This window comes from Betta splendens, chromosome 22, assembly GCF_900634795.4.
Source record: "Betta splendens chromosome 22, fBetSpl5.4, whole genome shotgun sequence".
NCBI lineage: Eukaryota > Metazoa > Chordata > Actinopteri > Anabantiformes > Osphronemidae > Betta > Betta splendens.
In genome coordinates, this window is record NC_040900.2 from 6,408,557 (window position 1) to 6,424,800 (window position 16,244).

The 16,244-nt window shown below is 51.2% G+C and overlaps 4 protein-coding genes across 7 annotated transcripts; 1 reads left to right on the plus strand and 3 right to left on the minus strand.

The window, feature by feature from the left end:
- Positions 1–307: 307 nt before the first annotated feature.
- odf3l2a (outer dense fiber of sperm tails 3-like 2a) lies at positions 308–2,625 on the plus strand. Its single transcript, XM_029140117.3, has 5 exons — positions 308–1,133; positions 1,466–1,576; positions 1,661–1,783; positions 1,859–2,000; positions 2,176–2,625. The coding sequence occupies exons 1-5, from the start codon at positions 1,085–1,087 to the stop codon at positions 2,519–2,521; spliced, it is 771 nt and encodes a 256-aa protein (XP_028995950.1). The 5' UTR covers positions 308–1,084; the 3' UTR covers positions 2,522–2,625.
- Positions 2,529–4,466, minus strand: ebi3 (Epstein-Barr virus induced 3). The gene is made up of 6 exons (XM_029140119.3): positions 4,200–4,466; positions 3,786–3,900; positions 3,561–3,648; positions 3,353–3,470; positions 3,108–3,268; positions 2,529–2,861 (listed from the first exon to the last, which is right to left on the minus strand). Exons 1-6 carry the CDS (start codon positions 4,312–4,314, stop codon positions 2,706–2,708), a joined length of 753 nt encoding a protein of 250 aa, XP_028995952.1. The 5' UTR covers positions 4,315–4,466; the 3' UTR covers positions 2,529–2,705.
- An 82-nt stretch (positions 4,467–4,548) lies between these two features.
- On the minus strand, positions 4,549–7,189 carry LOC114849071 (rab GTPase-activating protein 1-like). 4 transcript variants are annotated; one of them, XM_041069184.2, is made up of 8 exons: positions 6,640–7,189; positions 6,293–6,376; positions 6,068–6,199; positions 5,889–5,993; positions 5,731–5,814; positions 5,534–5,605; positions 5,136–5,357; positions 4,549–5,049 (listed from the first exon to the last, which is right to left on the minus strand). In XM_041069184.2, exons 1-8 carry the CDS (start codon positions 6,748–6,750, stop codon positions 4,819–4,821), a joined length of 1,041 nt encoding a protein of 346 aa, XP_040925118.1. In that variant the 5' UTR covers positions 6,751–7,189; the 3' UTR covers positions 4,549–4,818. The 4 variants fall into 4 exon arrangements, with proteins under 4 accessions (XP_040925118.1, XP_055361859.1, XP_028995948.1 ...); XM_055505884.1 differs by having other exon boundaries at positions 6,293–6,373; positions 6,640–7,188; XM_029140115.3 differs by having other exon boundaries at positions 6,068–6,178; positions 6,640–7,186.
- A 624-nt stretch (positions 7,190–7,813) lies between these two features.
- Positions 7,814–15,750, minus strand: LOC114849040 (protein FAM163A-like). Its single transcript, XM_029140049.3, has 4 exons — positions 14,971–15,750; positions 14,333–14,482; positions 10,126–10,240; positions 7,814–9,881 (listed from the first exon to the last, which is right to left on the minus strand). Exons 3-4 carry the CDS (start codon positions 10,216–10,218, stop codon positions 9,504–9,506), a joined length of 471 nt encoding a protein of 156 aa, XP_028995882.1. The 5' UTR covers positions 10,219–10,240; positions 14,333–14,482; positions 14,971–15,750; the 3' UTR covers positions 7,814–9,503.
- Between the last annotated feature and the right edge of the window lie 494 nt (positions 15,751–16,244).

Consider the following 16,244-nt stretch of genomic DNA (forward strand, 5'->3'; position numbering starts at 1 on the left):
ACGCGTCTGACACCGATCGCTGCCGCGTCTCACCGTTCACCCTCAGAAACCTAAAGCGCCTCCGTACGGACTCCGCGAGCGCTCGGAGGCGGTGGCGTTTAATTTTTAATCCCCGCTCCTCTTAGTCATAGCTCCGAAGGCTTTAGTTACCTCTGCTGTAGCTTCAGCCACTAAATCAGGGGGATTTTTACATTAAGCAATAAATTACATCTGTAAAGTTAATATAGTAGATGGATTATTATTAATCCTGTGACATAGAGTAAGTTTATGTATATATATAGACATATAGATGATATATACTGACTATATAGAACTTAAATACATTTAAAAAAGTTACTTTAAATCATTAGATGCTCTGCATGAGTTTGATCCCTTTTGTAGCATGTTGTTAAATCACTGACTGTCATGTGGTTCGTGCTCTATTTGATGAACAACCAAAATATTGGGGGGTGTTTATTGACGCAGCAGCAGTTTTCACTTCATATATCGACTTTTGGCAGCAACAAGAGCAGCGCTGCGCCTTTCATTTTTAATAGCATGTGTAATGAGGCGCTATTAGTTACAGCCTGCGTGGCGTAGCTGGGAGGGTCACCACCCAAGCTGCGCTACAGGAAGCACAGTTACAGTAACTGTTTGTCATTAACATGCAATTAGTAAGTACATGTCACTGCACAATGATTTGTGCTGCAGAGCTTCTCGGAATCTATAGAATATGCATGAATCAGCCTTGTGATTTTGCTCATCGCTCAGCTCTAAAGTACATTTCTAACACATCGCGGTCGTAAATAATCCCGGGTTCTGTTCTCCAGAGCCGTGACAGGGTTGAATTTTTGGCCCCAGTTGTAAAAATATTTTGTCCTGAGGGGACCCTGGGGAAAAGGAGAGGAGAGCGTGCGGGGCTGCGCTCAGAGACGCACACTCGGCTGAGATAGAGTTTCTTTACCTCCTCGGCTATGTATAATTCAGGCTGGGAGGCCGTGACTCACCTGGAGAGACGCACGCGAGGGCCGAGATGTGACAGGCAGCCAAAGAAGAAGAAGAAGAGACGCGAGCGCAGGAGGAGGAAGAAAGAGGCTGGCAGCGCATGGAGGAGGTGGTGAAAAAGCGGCCGATAATCTCTGCAAGAGAAAGAGGTCAGTAAAAAAAGCGTGTGTGTGTGTGTGTGTGTGTGTGTGTGTGCAACCACATGGATTATATTATAGTTCAAATGGCTTTGCTGTGAAATCTGTGACAGCATTAGACGGCCGTTGCTCCACACTTGTTTGAGAGTTCTACTTTGTTTAGAATCCAGTCCCAAATAAACAGAGGAAGGATGTTAAAATGCATAACCATAGAAAATAATTCAAAGAGCTCCATGTGGAAATGATCAGAGGCGACGCGGCCGAGCCAGCGGTGGGCGGGTGTTTGTGCTATACTGCTGCTCCGTTGCATCATTCCCACCCTCCTCCTCCTCCCCCGCCGACAGGCCCGGGCCCCGGACGCTACAGCCTGCCCCCTACAGTCGGATACGTCAACCATGACTTCACCAAGCCCAGCAGCCCCGCGTACTCCTTCCACGGCCGCCTGAGCAGCGCCAGTGAGTTCCCGCGCGTCCGCCGGGCCCCGTCCGGGCCGCTCTGCGCTCACAGGGTTTCTCTTGTTTCGTTCTGACTTCCTGCAGTGGTGGCCGTGGACTCCAGCCCAGGCCCGAGGTACCACGTCGAGGCTAGCGTGACCCGGTTCGGCCGGATGGGGTCCCCATCCTACTCCATCCTGGGCAGAGGGGGGCGCGCGAGGAGTAAAGGTGACGCTCACGCACAGTATAAAATGCATAAAACAGCGGAAACTCCCCCCAACCGTCTGCTGGTTGCGTCTGCAGGTGAGCTGTTCCAGACTCCAGGTCCGGGAGCCTACAGCCCAGAGAGGGCCCCGCCCCAAAACGCTCACCGCCGGCCCCCGTCATACACCATGGGCGGCCGAAGCAGGTACCGCTCGGTCGACGCTGTGCCGGCGCCCAACAGGTGATGACAGGAGCGCAGGAAGCAGCAGGACAGAGTCAATCCTCATCAATATGCGCTCATATAGTGCAGATGCATTAGTGCCATTAAACTACATCAAAGTCGAATCTGGGCAGATGTGCAGTCGTGACAGATCTCCTGAATCTCTGCCTGCTCATTGTTCCCCTCTCCCCTCCAGCTACAGTCTGCCTAATCTGCTGGGTTGCCAGGTTCCCAACAAAGCCTCCAGTCCCAGCTACAGCTTCTCAAGCCGGAGGAAGGTCGGCGCTCCCTCCGAGGACCTGTCCATGACCCCGGGACCCAGCAGGTACAACAGCACCGACCCGGACATCTACCTCCAGCGCCAGCCCTCCTTCTCAATGCAGAAGCGGACTAAGAGGCCCGGTCACGCTGCTGTTATTCCTGGACCGGGCAGGTACAGCCCAGAGAAATACAGCACGCACCTTCCCAAACCGCCGTCCTTCACGATGGGCACCAGACACTCGGAGTTCGTTACCCCACTTGTAGTGGATGTAATGGACTGACTGCTCAGTGGGTTCATTACAAATGCTTTATTTTTATCATTAATTTAAGACAAAAGTATGTAAAAGGTTCTTAAATACTTTATAAATAAAACAGTATGAAGAGTTTTGCATTGCATGTGCAGCTGCAGCCCACGTGCATTTAGCTGTGGAGGTGCAGGACGAAGGAATGAAGGACAGTGCGTCTCTATGGCCTGGTCTTCGCTATGGTGACTTGTACTGCTGAGCTCCAGGTGCTGCACTCGCCCAGGTCCAACAGCTCCTTCGCGCACACCCGGAACAGGTAGCGCCTCCCGGGGGTCAGGCCCTTCAGTTCCATGTGGGTGCTCTCGAAGGGGCCCAGCTGCAGGACGCCCAGCACAGAAAATCTGGTTTAACGCCGCATCCTGTGAAGCCTCGACAAACGAACTTTGTAGATTTATTCTACTTTGCCGCTGCTTTAAAAGAGAAGTGAACGCTCGTTTGGAAATGACCGAACTTGCGAAACTTCTTCAGAAAAGACGAGAGTGAAACTTCTTTGAGGTTTCCTGCAGCGTTTAGGTGGTTTTAAGCGTCTGTGTGCGATGTTTGTGGTTGGGTTTGTTCTTACTTTGAAAGATTTCGGTGTCCCCCTGTGTTCCCACTGGTGCAGTATCTGGTATTTTAGGGGGAAGATGTCCAGGTTGTCCCAAGTCGGGGGAGGAGACCAGGACACGAAGAGGCTTTTCGATTGTTGGGAAACCCGGAGGTGCACAGGCGGGTCGGGTTTCACTGCCAAACGAAAGTTAATTACGATTAAACGCCTTCTTATGGTTTACATCGTCGCAACTTTGCTGCCAGCGAGTCACAGCGCACCGATGTCCTCCAGCATGAAACTGGCCAGATGGGAGCTGCTGCCCCCAGAATAGACCGCCGTCACGTTGATGATGTAGTCAGTGAGAAGCTTCAGGCTGGGAAGCTGGCAGTGCCACAGCTGAAACAGGAAAAGACACTACGTGAAGCCAAGAAATATAATAATAACTAATAATAATAGTTATAATATAATAATAATAATAACTGGTACCTGCTGTGAGGTGGAGGAAGCTGCTGAGGCTGAGGAGCTGGGTGGGATGAGGTGGCACTGCTTGGTGGAGGACTGGTTGTGTCTCTCACTAACACACACACACGCGCGCGCACACACACACACACACACACACACACACGCACAGTTACATTGAGCATCGCCGTGATCGTGTCAGTGGCCTCTTACTGAAAAACGAGGGGGACAGACGTTGTTCTCTACAGCTACCTGTAGGTGGCGATGTAGCGCGGCGGCGGGACGTGGGGGGTCCCAGGCCAGGAGCAAAGGGTCACGTTGGGATAGCTGGCACACCTGCAGTGCACCATGGGAGTAGAAAGAGGACCTGAGGGACGAATTACATCACACAATGTAAAGTGTGAGTGAAAGCAAAATATAAACAGTTTTGAGAAAGGTAAAATCAATTAATAACAAAGAAATCCACAACATATGAATGAGAGATGCTCTATGAAGTCACATCCACGCAACAAGCCACTACTAGGTAAATCTATATTAAATAGATCTATAGCCTGCTCATTCATACTATTTCTAGAAAATAATCATTTGCTTCTAAGCACTTGTCAAATTGTAAACTGTCGGGAAAACAAACAGCAGAGTGATAACGGAGCCCAGGTTTGTACTCACTTCCTGCCGTCTCCGTCGCCCTCAGCAGCTCCAGCGCTCGGCCCCCAGCTGCACAAACCAGCAGAATCCCAGTGATCCAGAGGATCCACCCGCTGCCAGAGGTTCCAGTCGTCATGGTTGTAACACACCGCTTTAAGTCTCTGTGAACATGCAGCGGCGTGCGCTTCGCTTAGCTCGCACTCTTTCTGCTGCGTCGCTTCACTCGAGGAGTCAAAGTTCTGAGAACCTCACAACGGCTGACTTCTGTGTGTGTGTGTGTGTGTGTGAGTCTGAGCTGCAGCTGATCCGCATTTTAAAAGCTGTCCTACAGTAATCGAAAGAGGAACTACAGTCATTTGTCACCGGAAAACACCTTTTATATTGTTTCTTTATGTCACAAGCAGCAGCTGCCACGTTATTTCATATCTATATGTTTAAATTGGCAAAGCATAGAAAAATATTCACAACAGTACAACACAAATGAGCTTTTTGTATGGCAATAAATCAGGTGATTCCCTGGTGGCCTGCCCTCTAGCGACCAACATGGGAATAGCAGGGACAATTCCATCAAGGAATTGTTGCAGCCAGCAGTTGTTGTTTTTTTTAAAGTCACCCATGAGGTTTAGATAAAAGTGCCTGATCATGCGTCCAGGTCTGCGTCCTCTTCCTTGTCTCTGTGAGGCCACAGCCTCTTGGTTCTCCACCCGGACAGGGGGGCGGCGTGGCGGCTCCGGCCCGCGGCGGGGGCCCCGTCTCTGGGTGAGCTGAGGCCCTTGGTGGAGGTCCGCAGGGACGTGAAGGCCTTGCTGATCCAGCTGTTCTTGGCCTCGTTGAGCTCGTTGGCCAGGACTCCCTTCTGGTGCTCCAGCTCCTGTCCGAGGACGGTACATGTATCGGATTGGCCATGATATAATAATAACAGACTCCTTAATGGAAAAGCGCGTAAAGGTGCCTCACCTGTATTTTGCAGTTAGCTTCCACCATCTGGAGTTTGGTCTGCGCTAACTCCTGCTCCAGCTCCCTGATCTGAGCCCTGACCGATTCCCTCTCCCGGTCCCGCTCCGGTCTGGGACCCGTCCCGTCCTCCTCCCGACCCGGTTCTGTCACCTCGCTCTCCGGGGTCGACGGCCGCTCCGCTCCCGCGGCGCGTCGACAGCGGGGACACGCCTCCACCGCGCGCTGGAGGGACGGGGTTTAAGCATAAAGGGCCAAGATTAGATAGAATAAACACGCGGCAGCCGAGAGCGAGTGAAGAGCTCAGAATAAATATTTCACTACAACACGGTGTCAAAGACGAGGGGGAGATGAAAGCACGAAGGATGACAGTGGAGCTGCACAGGAACAACTTTCTTCACCTTGAGCGAATCAATCTCGTCTCTGTAGGCGGCCTGTTGCTGCTCCAGGCGCTTCGTCAGCTGAGCGCAGATCTGAAGGAGAGCGCATCTGAATTCCACATCAAGGCGAACATCGCTAAATTCTTTATTAATATCTGTTTTACAAACGTCATTCCCCGGCAGCGCCGCTTTCATTTCCGCTTCCTCCGCATTTGTACCTGTTTGTAATCGGCTACGATGACCGCCGACCTCTTGACCTCTTGCTCGGACTTCTCCAGCTCCCGCCGAAACACTTGTTTCAGCTGCAACGACAAAGAGCGGTCGTTTAGCGGCGCCCGAGGCCGCGCGGCGGCGGCGGGAACGTCTCCGCTCGTACCGTGGCCGCCTCCTCCTCCTTCCTCCTCCTCTCCTCCTCCGAGGCCTGGAGCTGCTGCATGCTCTGCAGGAGGTCTTTGGCGAGCTCGTCCACCCTGTCCTCGGCCTGTGATCGGGGCACAAACGCGGGTTTAGCTCGTGAGCGCCGTGCTGTGGTTTGGTTCTGGTCAGTGAACGCACCGTGTCCAGGGCGTTCCTCAGGGCCACCTTGCTGCTGATCAGCCTGTGGGCCAGGCTGTCGTTTTCCTGCTCCAGACGGAGGCTGGCCTCCTGGAGTCGACGGTTCTCTTTCTGCCGAGGCCACAGAACAGTCTTTGGAACCAAGCTATCAGTAACTAAAGAGAATCAGCTTTTCTGAGATGAGAAATGGATTTTTAGCAGTGGAATAACTCTTTTCTGTCTGACCAGGTATTTGTCCAAGGGGTCTTCCTCGTCCTCCATTATCTGCAGCCGGCCTTTCTTCAGTTTCGCTTTCTTTGATGGGACCTGCTGGAAAAAACGCCGAGGCTAATCACGTGTACTAAGACGGGACGACGGTCAAATCTGAGATATATGTTTGAAGCTGTGTGACGAAATAACAGCGAAAGGGCCTGAAACAACAATTTTGTTATTGTGAACATATAATAGGAACAATCAGAATTAATTTCTTGGTGCATTCTGATCATGCTCGAATCTGCGAATCAGTGAAATTCAGTAGGGGGGATTTCTAACGTTATGAATTAAAGGGACATAACAGTGACTGAGAGTCTTACTGTGAAGGTGGGTCCGGTTTCAGCCCCCAAACAGGCCAGGATCTCCTGCTCGCTCATCTGCTCTACAGCCTGGGCATCGTACGCCATCATCGTGAACACCTCCTCCATCATTTTGACCCCACACGCACCCGCACGCGACCAGTCGCGGCCTTCGCTGGCGAACCAACCGTCTTAAATCCACGGAGTGGGACGATGAAGAACGCCTGTCACCGGTGTCGGAGGCACCGCCAGTCCTGGAGGACGAGGCCGCGCTGTTTGCACTGGCGATAAGCGCGTGAGCACGAGCGGGAAGTACCGGGGCGAAGTCCAGGTCGTCCGGAGACCAGGAAGCACCTGTTCCACGGGTGACGAGCGGAGGCGCGCACCGCGATAGACAGAGGGTGACGGGTCTGGATGAGGCAGCGTGAGCCGGAGGGCGCGTGCGTCTGCGGCGACAGGTTGAGCAGGGTCTAAAGGAGCCCAGACAGAATGTGCTGAAGAACAACAGGAGCCACACCCGCCGCGGGCTCACCTGCCTTATCACCCCACCCCCACCCGCGAAGGGATCGAGTCCCACGCTCCGTTCACATGCCGCTGATAATGACTGCATCGCCCGCTGTATAAAAATGATTAGGGTTTAACGTTTATTATTTATTGCTTTGTTTGTTGTGTCGACCCGCCAGAGCAACGCCGCTGGTGTTTTGGGAACGAGCGCGTGGCATTCGTGGTATTCCACCGTGGGGTGTTGGCGGCACGCGAGCCCGTCACTCCATTCTTGTTTCGCGCTGAGCAGGTTGACGGCAGCGCAAACAGGACCAGCAGGTAGAGCGACGCAACACGAAGGCGGGAGCAATGAGCAGCGCACGTGCCGCCTGGCGACTCCGCCCGGGAGCGACCCCCGCTCGTTCCCGCGTGGCCCCGCGCACCGCTCTCGTCGGGTCACTTTCTGTTTCGTATCGCAGCTCAGCGTGGTTTCTTTCCCAACTCTCACTTCTGCTTCTTCGAGCATCCGTGTGTGTCTGATTCTCACTTCTGTCTTAGATTTTACTCAAGTTTTGTTTAAACTTTTGTTTAAAACCTCATCAATTCCCTGTGCTTTTTATCTTCACCAGAAACTGCGGTTTCAAGATTCTGTATATTTTCTGTCTGAGTCACTGCAGCTGACGGGACACAAACAGTGGGAAAAAGCCCAGGATGAAACATAATCGTTTATTCCTCATAAAAAAAAACAACATGGTGTGAAACATGGTGAATTCTCTATTTTCTGCACTGTATCAGGGAATACAAAATCACCTCACACAGAAACTTATTTTATAATAAGAACAAATAAATAAATACAGGTCAGTTCTGACACAGCTATGATGCTTTCGTGGCACAAAACAAAAAACCAAAAGGCAAATCTGAACCTCTTCCACCAAACTCTAGGGACCGAGTGAGACTATATGGGCAACGTGTCAGTGAACACCAGTGCAAATGAACCTTAAAGGAAGCAGCTATACATAGCTAAATTAGCACTTAGCACGTACTTGGTGACGAGTGGAAGTGAGGTGACGAGCAGACGTGCTAACGAAGCTCAGCTCTCAGTGGAAACCACGCGATGTGAGGTTATAATGAATAGCTTCGTTTAATTTCATATAGTAAAAATCAGTTTTCCGTGAAGTGAGTGTTCAGTTCCCAAATGTACAGTTCATTCTCTCTCTAACTGCAGAAGCACGAGGAATAAAGACGCTGGAAGAAAAGCAGACGACTATGAAAAAGTCACATATCGTATAAACTCATTAAAACACCCCTCACAAAAACTACAATACTCCTTAGAAATATATAAATTCAGGTACATACTGTGGAATAACACTGCATCTGGTCACTGCACGGTAAAGCAGATATAATGGCTTTAACATATAAATCATAAGCTTCACAAAGAAAACAGGGGACATGATCCTATGACAGTGAACTAATCTACAGCCTGAGGACCCACGTTCTCAACGCAGCCCGGTTCCATTACAGTGAAAGTACAAGCAGACACAATTCACACTTTTTTTTTTTCTCAAATTCTTGCAGGCTGCATAAAAAAAGCTCAACAACTTGAAGTTACTCCTCTGGGCGAACACAATTAGGCTTCATTAATGGATTCAATAGTCAATAGCCCTCATTTACAGCAGCGGGGGGGAGGTGGAGGAGGGGGGAGGAGGGTGATGTAGGTGGGTGTGACAGTGAGGGAGGGGGAGACTAAGGTTTCTGTGCACTGGGAAACCAGATATATTCACAATGTGAACGCGGCGGTTCACGCCTGGTTTCACCCATAAAACGATGATGCGGTCACTGAACGGACACGTGGCTGTTCAGAGCGTCGTCTGAAGCTTCTCTGAATTTAGTTCATGTAAAATAAATGTAATGAATTCATTTATTCATTAAAACAGAGCAGATTGAACGTTTTCAGACACAATGATGGCGACTCGTCGTTCATGGCTTTGCGCTCTTGTTGGAAACTAGCACCTAAACGTCACGTGACATCCGTCCACCAACAGCGTCGGTGGCTTGAATCCGATCACGCGCTACGTGATCCATTTAACCAGAGACTCATTTCAGAGCCAGTGGAACAAACTGAGGTTGGACTAGTCCTACACCACATCAATGCTAATCTAATAGCGCGTCATGCTGCTGCCTGCCGCTCTGCAGAGGCTGCAGCCCACACAGAGGCTTTATGGGTCACCTCCCTGGATGAATGCATCTGGACAGGAGCGAGGCCGACGTGGGCGTCCGCACTAATGCGGGCAAGTGAGTCTAATTGTGCTGTTTTGTAACCCATCACCTGAATTTAGTCCCAGCGAGGAAGGCATGTTCTGGATCAGCTGATGTCAGGTGCGTGGGGTCGGGGGCAGCGCAGGTCAGACCTGGGTGCTGTAGGAGCGGTGGGGGGGGGGGAACGCGTCTGTGGGGCTGTAGTAGCTCAGGGGGGAGGAGCCCGGCGGGTTGGCGGACAGCGGCAGGGACACGGAGCGGTTCTCGTAGTAGGTGTGGAAGCCCAGCCGCTCGCCGCCGTTGCGCACGCCGTCCGCCAGGCCGCAGCGCCGCGGGTACGGCGAGCAGCCGGGGCAGTGGTTGAGGTGCGCGCCGGCGTCCAGCTGCTCCAGGGGGACGGGCACGATGGTGGCGCCGTCCATGGCCAGGGCGTTGCAGGCGTCGCAGGGGAAGTGGGAGAGGGGGTCGGCCCCCGCCACGGAGCCCACGTCCGCCTCAGAGTCATTCTTCTTACAGCAGTAATACTGAGGAGGGGAGAGAGGTCGGGCAGTTTAGTCCCAGACGGGCTGCTTTAAGGTATGAAGCATTCAAATCTGAAGTGTAAATGAAACAAGTATTATAAAACAAGGAAACTTGGAAAAAAAAATGAAAACAGGCTTTGGAGCCTTAATTAATGTACTCTTCCTTTCGTTTATTTCAAAGAGCCACTGGGGGACGAACGAATCGCAACACCCCCAACATGTCACAGCAGACACATGAAACGGATACCTGGAGTCTACAGTAACAGAGCACTGCTACAATGCACAGCAGTATCACTCCGGCGAGAATTCCTCCGGTTATAACAATAGTTCCCGCTGACATTCGACCAGCTCTCCATCAAACCCTTCAGAGAGACACAGAGAGAGAGGAAACCAAGAGAAAGCAGAGAGATTAAGTGTGTGAGTAACGTGTTGAGAGATTGTTTACGAATCACATATTAATAAACACATGACTCCAAATTGCCCCATAAACATGTGACGGGCTTTTCGCTTCCCGTCCACTCATTCAGCTGCAGCAGCTGCTTCTGGTTCCTGCGCTTGACTCAAAACAACGGTTTTAACGGAATTTCCCACACAAAGTAAAACAGAAGCGTCAACAAACGACAAAAATGGCTGCAAAGGCATCAAATACACGTTTGTGCGTAGACACAGGGATGAATGATGATACTCGCTTTTGAATATACTGTGAACACGGAGCTGGTGGTGGAGGAACTGGTTTATCTCACATTTGTTAGCTCTACAGATGTGAGCTGGTGATGCACTCAACGTGGTCGTTCCCAGTTATCATCCTCAGCGTTCGTCCCCTAGAAAGAGGAAAACGGAGCCCAAAGTCCCAAAATATTGGACCATCTGTCACCTTCCTGTGTGTCCTTGTAGCTAATTTCACGAGCTTAAAGGGAACAGTAATTACATCCTGTGAGGGTATGAACTCCATTAGCGCAGACGAGGACTTAAATTAGAAGACAGCAGGAGATGCGGTGATGGAGGAGTGTTGGACGGCGGGGAAGACAGGTCGGTGACGCGCCAGTTTCTCTCGGAATGAAGAGTGTAGCGTTTAGAAGCAAATGTTTTCCAATGAGGACTTTTTAATTCCATCCATTAATTAGAACAAATGGCAATCCGAAAGCTACTAAGTGATCAGTTCAGGCTCCCAATAGGACACGAGCCGAGAGCGAGGGGGTCCTGCATCAGATCCCCCGTGAACCTGCTGCTGTTACGGTGTCCGCATACTAACTGTGAACAACACGTGCTCGTCCTCCCGGATTCACCGTGACGCATTCAAAAGCGTACGGTTCATTCGGCGTCACGTGATCACCTGGCTGCGCCGGAGTCTAAATATTCACGCAATTAGACGTCCCCGCCGAGAAAACAAGAGGCACGCAGGGTCGCATACGAGACAGACTTGGTTAAAGAGCACATTTAGATTCGCAGACGCTGCCAAATTACCGTGAGTCTTTAGCTGCTGGCGGAGTCACAGTCGCCCGGGATGGTTTTGGAGCAAACATAACCAGGCAGCCCCACTTATAATTATCTTGGCTGCGCGCGGCTGATGCGCGGCCTGGCCTCGAACCGGAATAGTTCATCTGACAAAAAGCATCAAAGTAGCCGCGTGTGATAAAATAAGCATGTGGACGTCTTGATTCCCTTTTTTTTCCCCACGGGCCACCCGATAAACCTGCCTCGGGAACATCCCCTCCGTCCCAATTCAGCCCAGCGTGTGAAAAGTCAGATATTAATTAAACTCATTGAAATTGGTTGACTTCATTGCTGTTATTACTTCGGCAGATCGTTTCGTTTATCCGCGGCTCTTGTTGATTAACAAATACGTCCCACTATTTCTCAGAGGAGGCGCAACATTTAATTATCCCAATTAGACAGATAGCAAAAAAAAACTGACTGTCTCTCTCATTACTGATGTATTAATGTACTTTTCTAACAGCCATGAGCCTCCCAACGCTGTAATTTCCAACGAGCTGTGGTCTCATTGCCTAATGAAACGCTTTAAATGTTCTGGCTCGTGTCGCCTCGTCTTAGCCTGAAGGTTAAAACACATGCTGCTTCAGGGTCGGCTGCTTTGGTTTGCTGCCCGGTCGTTTTGGAGCCACATGTTGTCCACAGTCAAATGCAGCGAACGCATTCATTTCCCCGTGCGTCTGCTTTGGCCTGGGCGGCGGGGAGGCGTCATGAATCTCCGAATGCAACCCAATCAAACCCAGTGTGTTGAAGTGAGCACACGAGCCTCGCTCCCGGACTCTGAGCAGTACCTTCCATTACGTCATCATACTAAATTATATACACCATGGGCCACGATAATGTCGTTAAGAGCGATGCGACGTCTCCAGCTCACTCCGTCTCCTCAGCCGTACGCTTCCCCACATCTTCTCATCCGCATCCTCTTTACGTAGGACCGGCCCCGCCGCTAAAGCCGCCGTCGCACATCTGTGCAGAAATTACGCCGTTTCCTGACGTATATCAGCCCAGACAGAGCAACGGAGTCGTTCTGGAACCAGAAATAAGTGATTTCGACTAACACGCAACCAAATTATGCTAGAAAGGGAGCATTGAGGTAAAGCCTCAGATTAGAGTGTTTCCAACAGACTGGAGAGACAAAGATGCCATGTGACAGAGGTTGGGAGACTCGACTCCAACACTGTCAGAGCATCTTAACCAGCCGGCTCCGTGTACGACTCTCAGCGGGATCAGAGCTGTTTGATTCAGCTGGGAAACACACGCGAACACAAATCCAAGCAAAAACCCTCAGATTTGACTGGAGCCGGAGCGGGAGTTGGAGGATCCGCCAGAAATCCCGTCAGCCGCCGACAACATCACCGCTGGACGGGTGACGGGGATGAAGAGGGGCGAGGCGGTCCCCGAGGAGTTCCACAACACAAAACCGCCTTTGAGTCATTAAGCGAACGAGCCCCGCGTGACCGGGGGACTCTGCTCATTTGCGTGTATCTGCCAAAAGAATGGATGACAGTAAGTGAAGCCAACGGGTGTGCGTTTATAAAGATTTGCGAGGATTTCAAAGTAAAATATGACTCAGAATTGCCTGTCAGTCCAAAACGTTCAGTAAAAGGCATAGTGTGTAAGGAGGACACGACGTAAACAACAGTAAACGGCACCAAGTCAGCTGAGAGGCGACACGTCCTGCCCCAAGTTTCACTTCATGTTTTAGAAAACGTGTCAAACACGTCCAACGGATGAATCGTTTCCATCCTCTTCTCGTTCACCTGCGTGATTAGTGGCCGCCTCTGTCCACGCCGGGGCGTCGCGTGGCTCCGACCTTCGCGGAAGCGGCGCGCGCAACACTCCGCGCGACTATATTTAGCGGTTTCGTCGTCTCTTGACGGTGAACGGCAGGGGATGAGAGGCTGCTGAGAGAGGTGTCGCATTTTTAATTCGCTCGCTCTGTGGGAACCGAAAACACGCCTCGCAGTCAGCTGAGCGCGTGCACGCGCGCAACGCGTCCCCGGTTGAACGCTCTGGAGGTGAAAGCGCTTCTTCCCTCGGGTGGTTCGAGTGTGGGATGATGTCATGAGGATTCGTGAACCTGGGAGCTCGTCGTCCCACGTGATGAGTGAGTGAGTGAGTGAGTGAGTGAACGACGGGTATCGGAGGATTCAATTACACAACCTCCCTTCATCTGCAAAAACAATGAACAGTTTTAGGGGAAAAATGCCTATTTGCATTTTTGTGCAGAGTTGAGTTGAAAAGCAGAACCAGTACCAGCCAGGAGCTGATTAGCTTAGCCTTTAGCTTGGCAGCAATAGGCATTTGAACTTACAACAGGAGCCAAAGACCATTCACTCTGACTGGGAGAGACGACAGGACGGTGGCTCCTCGATATAACCATTCTTCAATAATATGAATATTTTGTTGGGTGGCCTCGAACGTTGCGCTGGAGAGTCCCTGCAAATTTAAAGCCCCGGCACTTCAATTATTCAAATATCATTCCCCTTAACAATATTTTTCCATCACGGGGCAATTTAGCCAGGTAGTAAGAATCGGGACTCCTCTGCCTCGGCCACCTCTGAGAGCACTCATCCCCGCGTGTGAGGAGAGGAACACAGCCACATCTAGGACAGAGGAGGGAACAAAGGCAGCGAGGAGGGAGGGAGGAGGCCAGAGAATGTGACACCCACTCACATCTCCTTATCCTTCAGTTTCTTACATGCATTTACTCATTTGGGGTCATTCACAGTAAAAACCGGTGGAAAAAAACATACATTTCTGTGCAAAAAAGTGACAAAACCAAAATCGAAATCACAGCTGACGACCTGCAACACAAGCGAGCACGGTTTGCCTGGAGCGAGGTCCCCGCGGTGCAGCGCGAGGATCACAGACGTCACACGAACAAGCTCGTGGCAAAAAGGTCCACGTCTGCGACGGTGCGTGTGTGTGTGGGATACGTAGCGTTACACAACGATGCTTACCTGCACAAGTCACCATCTGGGGCAGAGCATCCTACACTGTGCTGCGAAGTCCTCAGGGAAGACAGACATGGCCTCGGTGCTAAACGGGACGCCACGAGGCGCCTCGGGCCCCGGGGGGATGCGATCCGCGCCGCAGCGACAGCCGGCAACCTGTTTACACGCAAAACCAGCGGCTCCGTTCAGTCATCACTCTGCGCCTATTTCCATTAAACCTAACAGAAACATGTCCATTATCTTGCCTAAAGTTAAGTATAGTGCGAAAAATCAGAAAGAAATGTATATAGCAGAAATATGATTGAAGATAAAAGTTAACTAATATAAATATAACCATTATTCAAGTTCAGTAAACCTGACAAATAAAAAGAAGAGAAAAATTTCCCCCAGGGATTAATAAAGTTTGCGGCATCTTGAATGTGTAACGATGGTTAAGCGACGCCAAACGACAGCATATACGATCTTTTGCCGTGTAAGTGAACACCTGCCCACAGCATAGCTGATATTTCACCTGATCCGCCTGTTAGACGTCAATTTTACCACGTCAACGTCCCTAAGAAGCTTCGTTGTTACTCACTGAAGCAGATGCACGGATGCGCGGACGCGTTCAGTGGCGCGCGGACGACCGCAAAGCCGCGACTTACCGTTCTGGAGGAAGGAGATTTCAGCAACCTGTTTCAAGGACTGTTCCTGTTCTGCACAACTACAGGCGGTGCAGTGTCGCCCGCGGTGCCACGCGTATTAAAGTCCGGCGCCTCCAGCACGGGTCCTCACACGGCGAGAACGGGGGAGCTCCGCGCATCTACGAGCCGAACCACCGTGTCATCATTCGCCGTCGCTTTTGCCCCGATTCCCCCACGCGTCACTCGGAGCCAGGTGCCAGCGAGGGCCCGCGGCGAATCTCACGGCATCCCTCCCTCCCCCCCCCCCGCGAGGCGCTGGAGACAGATGAGGCGAGGCGGCGAACCGGCTGCTGAGCGTCATCGCTCGGCACGGCTGCGTCCTCGGCGCAGACCCGAGGGGCGGTTTGGCACCCTCTGCCGCCGGTCCCGGTGGGGTGGAGTGGGACGAGCCCCGCAACGATTCAAGTGTGCGCCCCGCGTGGTCTCACAGGGCCGAGGGGAGGATGGCGTGGTTGTGGTGGTGGGCAGCGGGTCGTCGGCGTCCACGCGTGGAAGTATCCTGTTGCACAAATGAAATATCTGCTAAAATAGAATCGGAAGTAATTATTTCTGAGGTGTGCGCTATTTTCTAATGAGTAAGGCTTGTTCAAAGCAGTGAAGTCTTGCCTATGACTCAAACACCACCCTGGTAGAAACTAGAGCCCAGGTGGGAGTGACATCAAGCAGATTCTCTAAACCTCTGATGGAACTAATCCAAGTCATTTTGTTTAATTTGCATTTTGAAATTAATTTTAGTTGCTTTCAAAATGAATAAAAAATCCTGCCTCTCCCAATTTTCCTGAAATCTTGACATCACAAATGTCCCATATTTGTGTTTGCACAGTCAACTGCTCAAAAACAACAAAAAATACCAAAGGGAGGTGATGGAAAGACATGAAACCAAAGCCTCAGGTAACAGTTTGACGTCTGTCCAATTTAAATCAGCAGGTCAAACGCACATCGCTGTCCATGGTGCTGAAGTCCACCAAAACAACAGCAACCACCTCCTCATCCTGGGAAACATTTTAAAGAATAATTTCATAATGGGCTGAACCGACCATCTCCTCCTGCTACAACAAACAGAGCCCATCTCGGCCATAATACCCATATAATGAGGAGCTTAAGCCTGGCTACACTTGTTCAAGTGTAATGTTGATCCAGCAAAATGGCTCATCTCGTCTCGTGTGTCTCTGAGGCCGCGTTAAGCTAGCTTTGTAGCGGGGGGCTGATGAAGCAGGGCCAGTGGGGAATTCTGA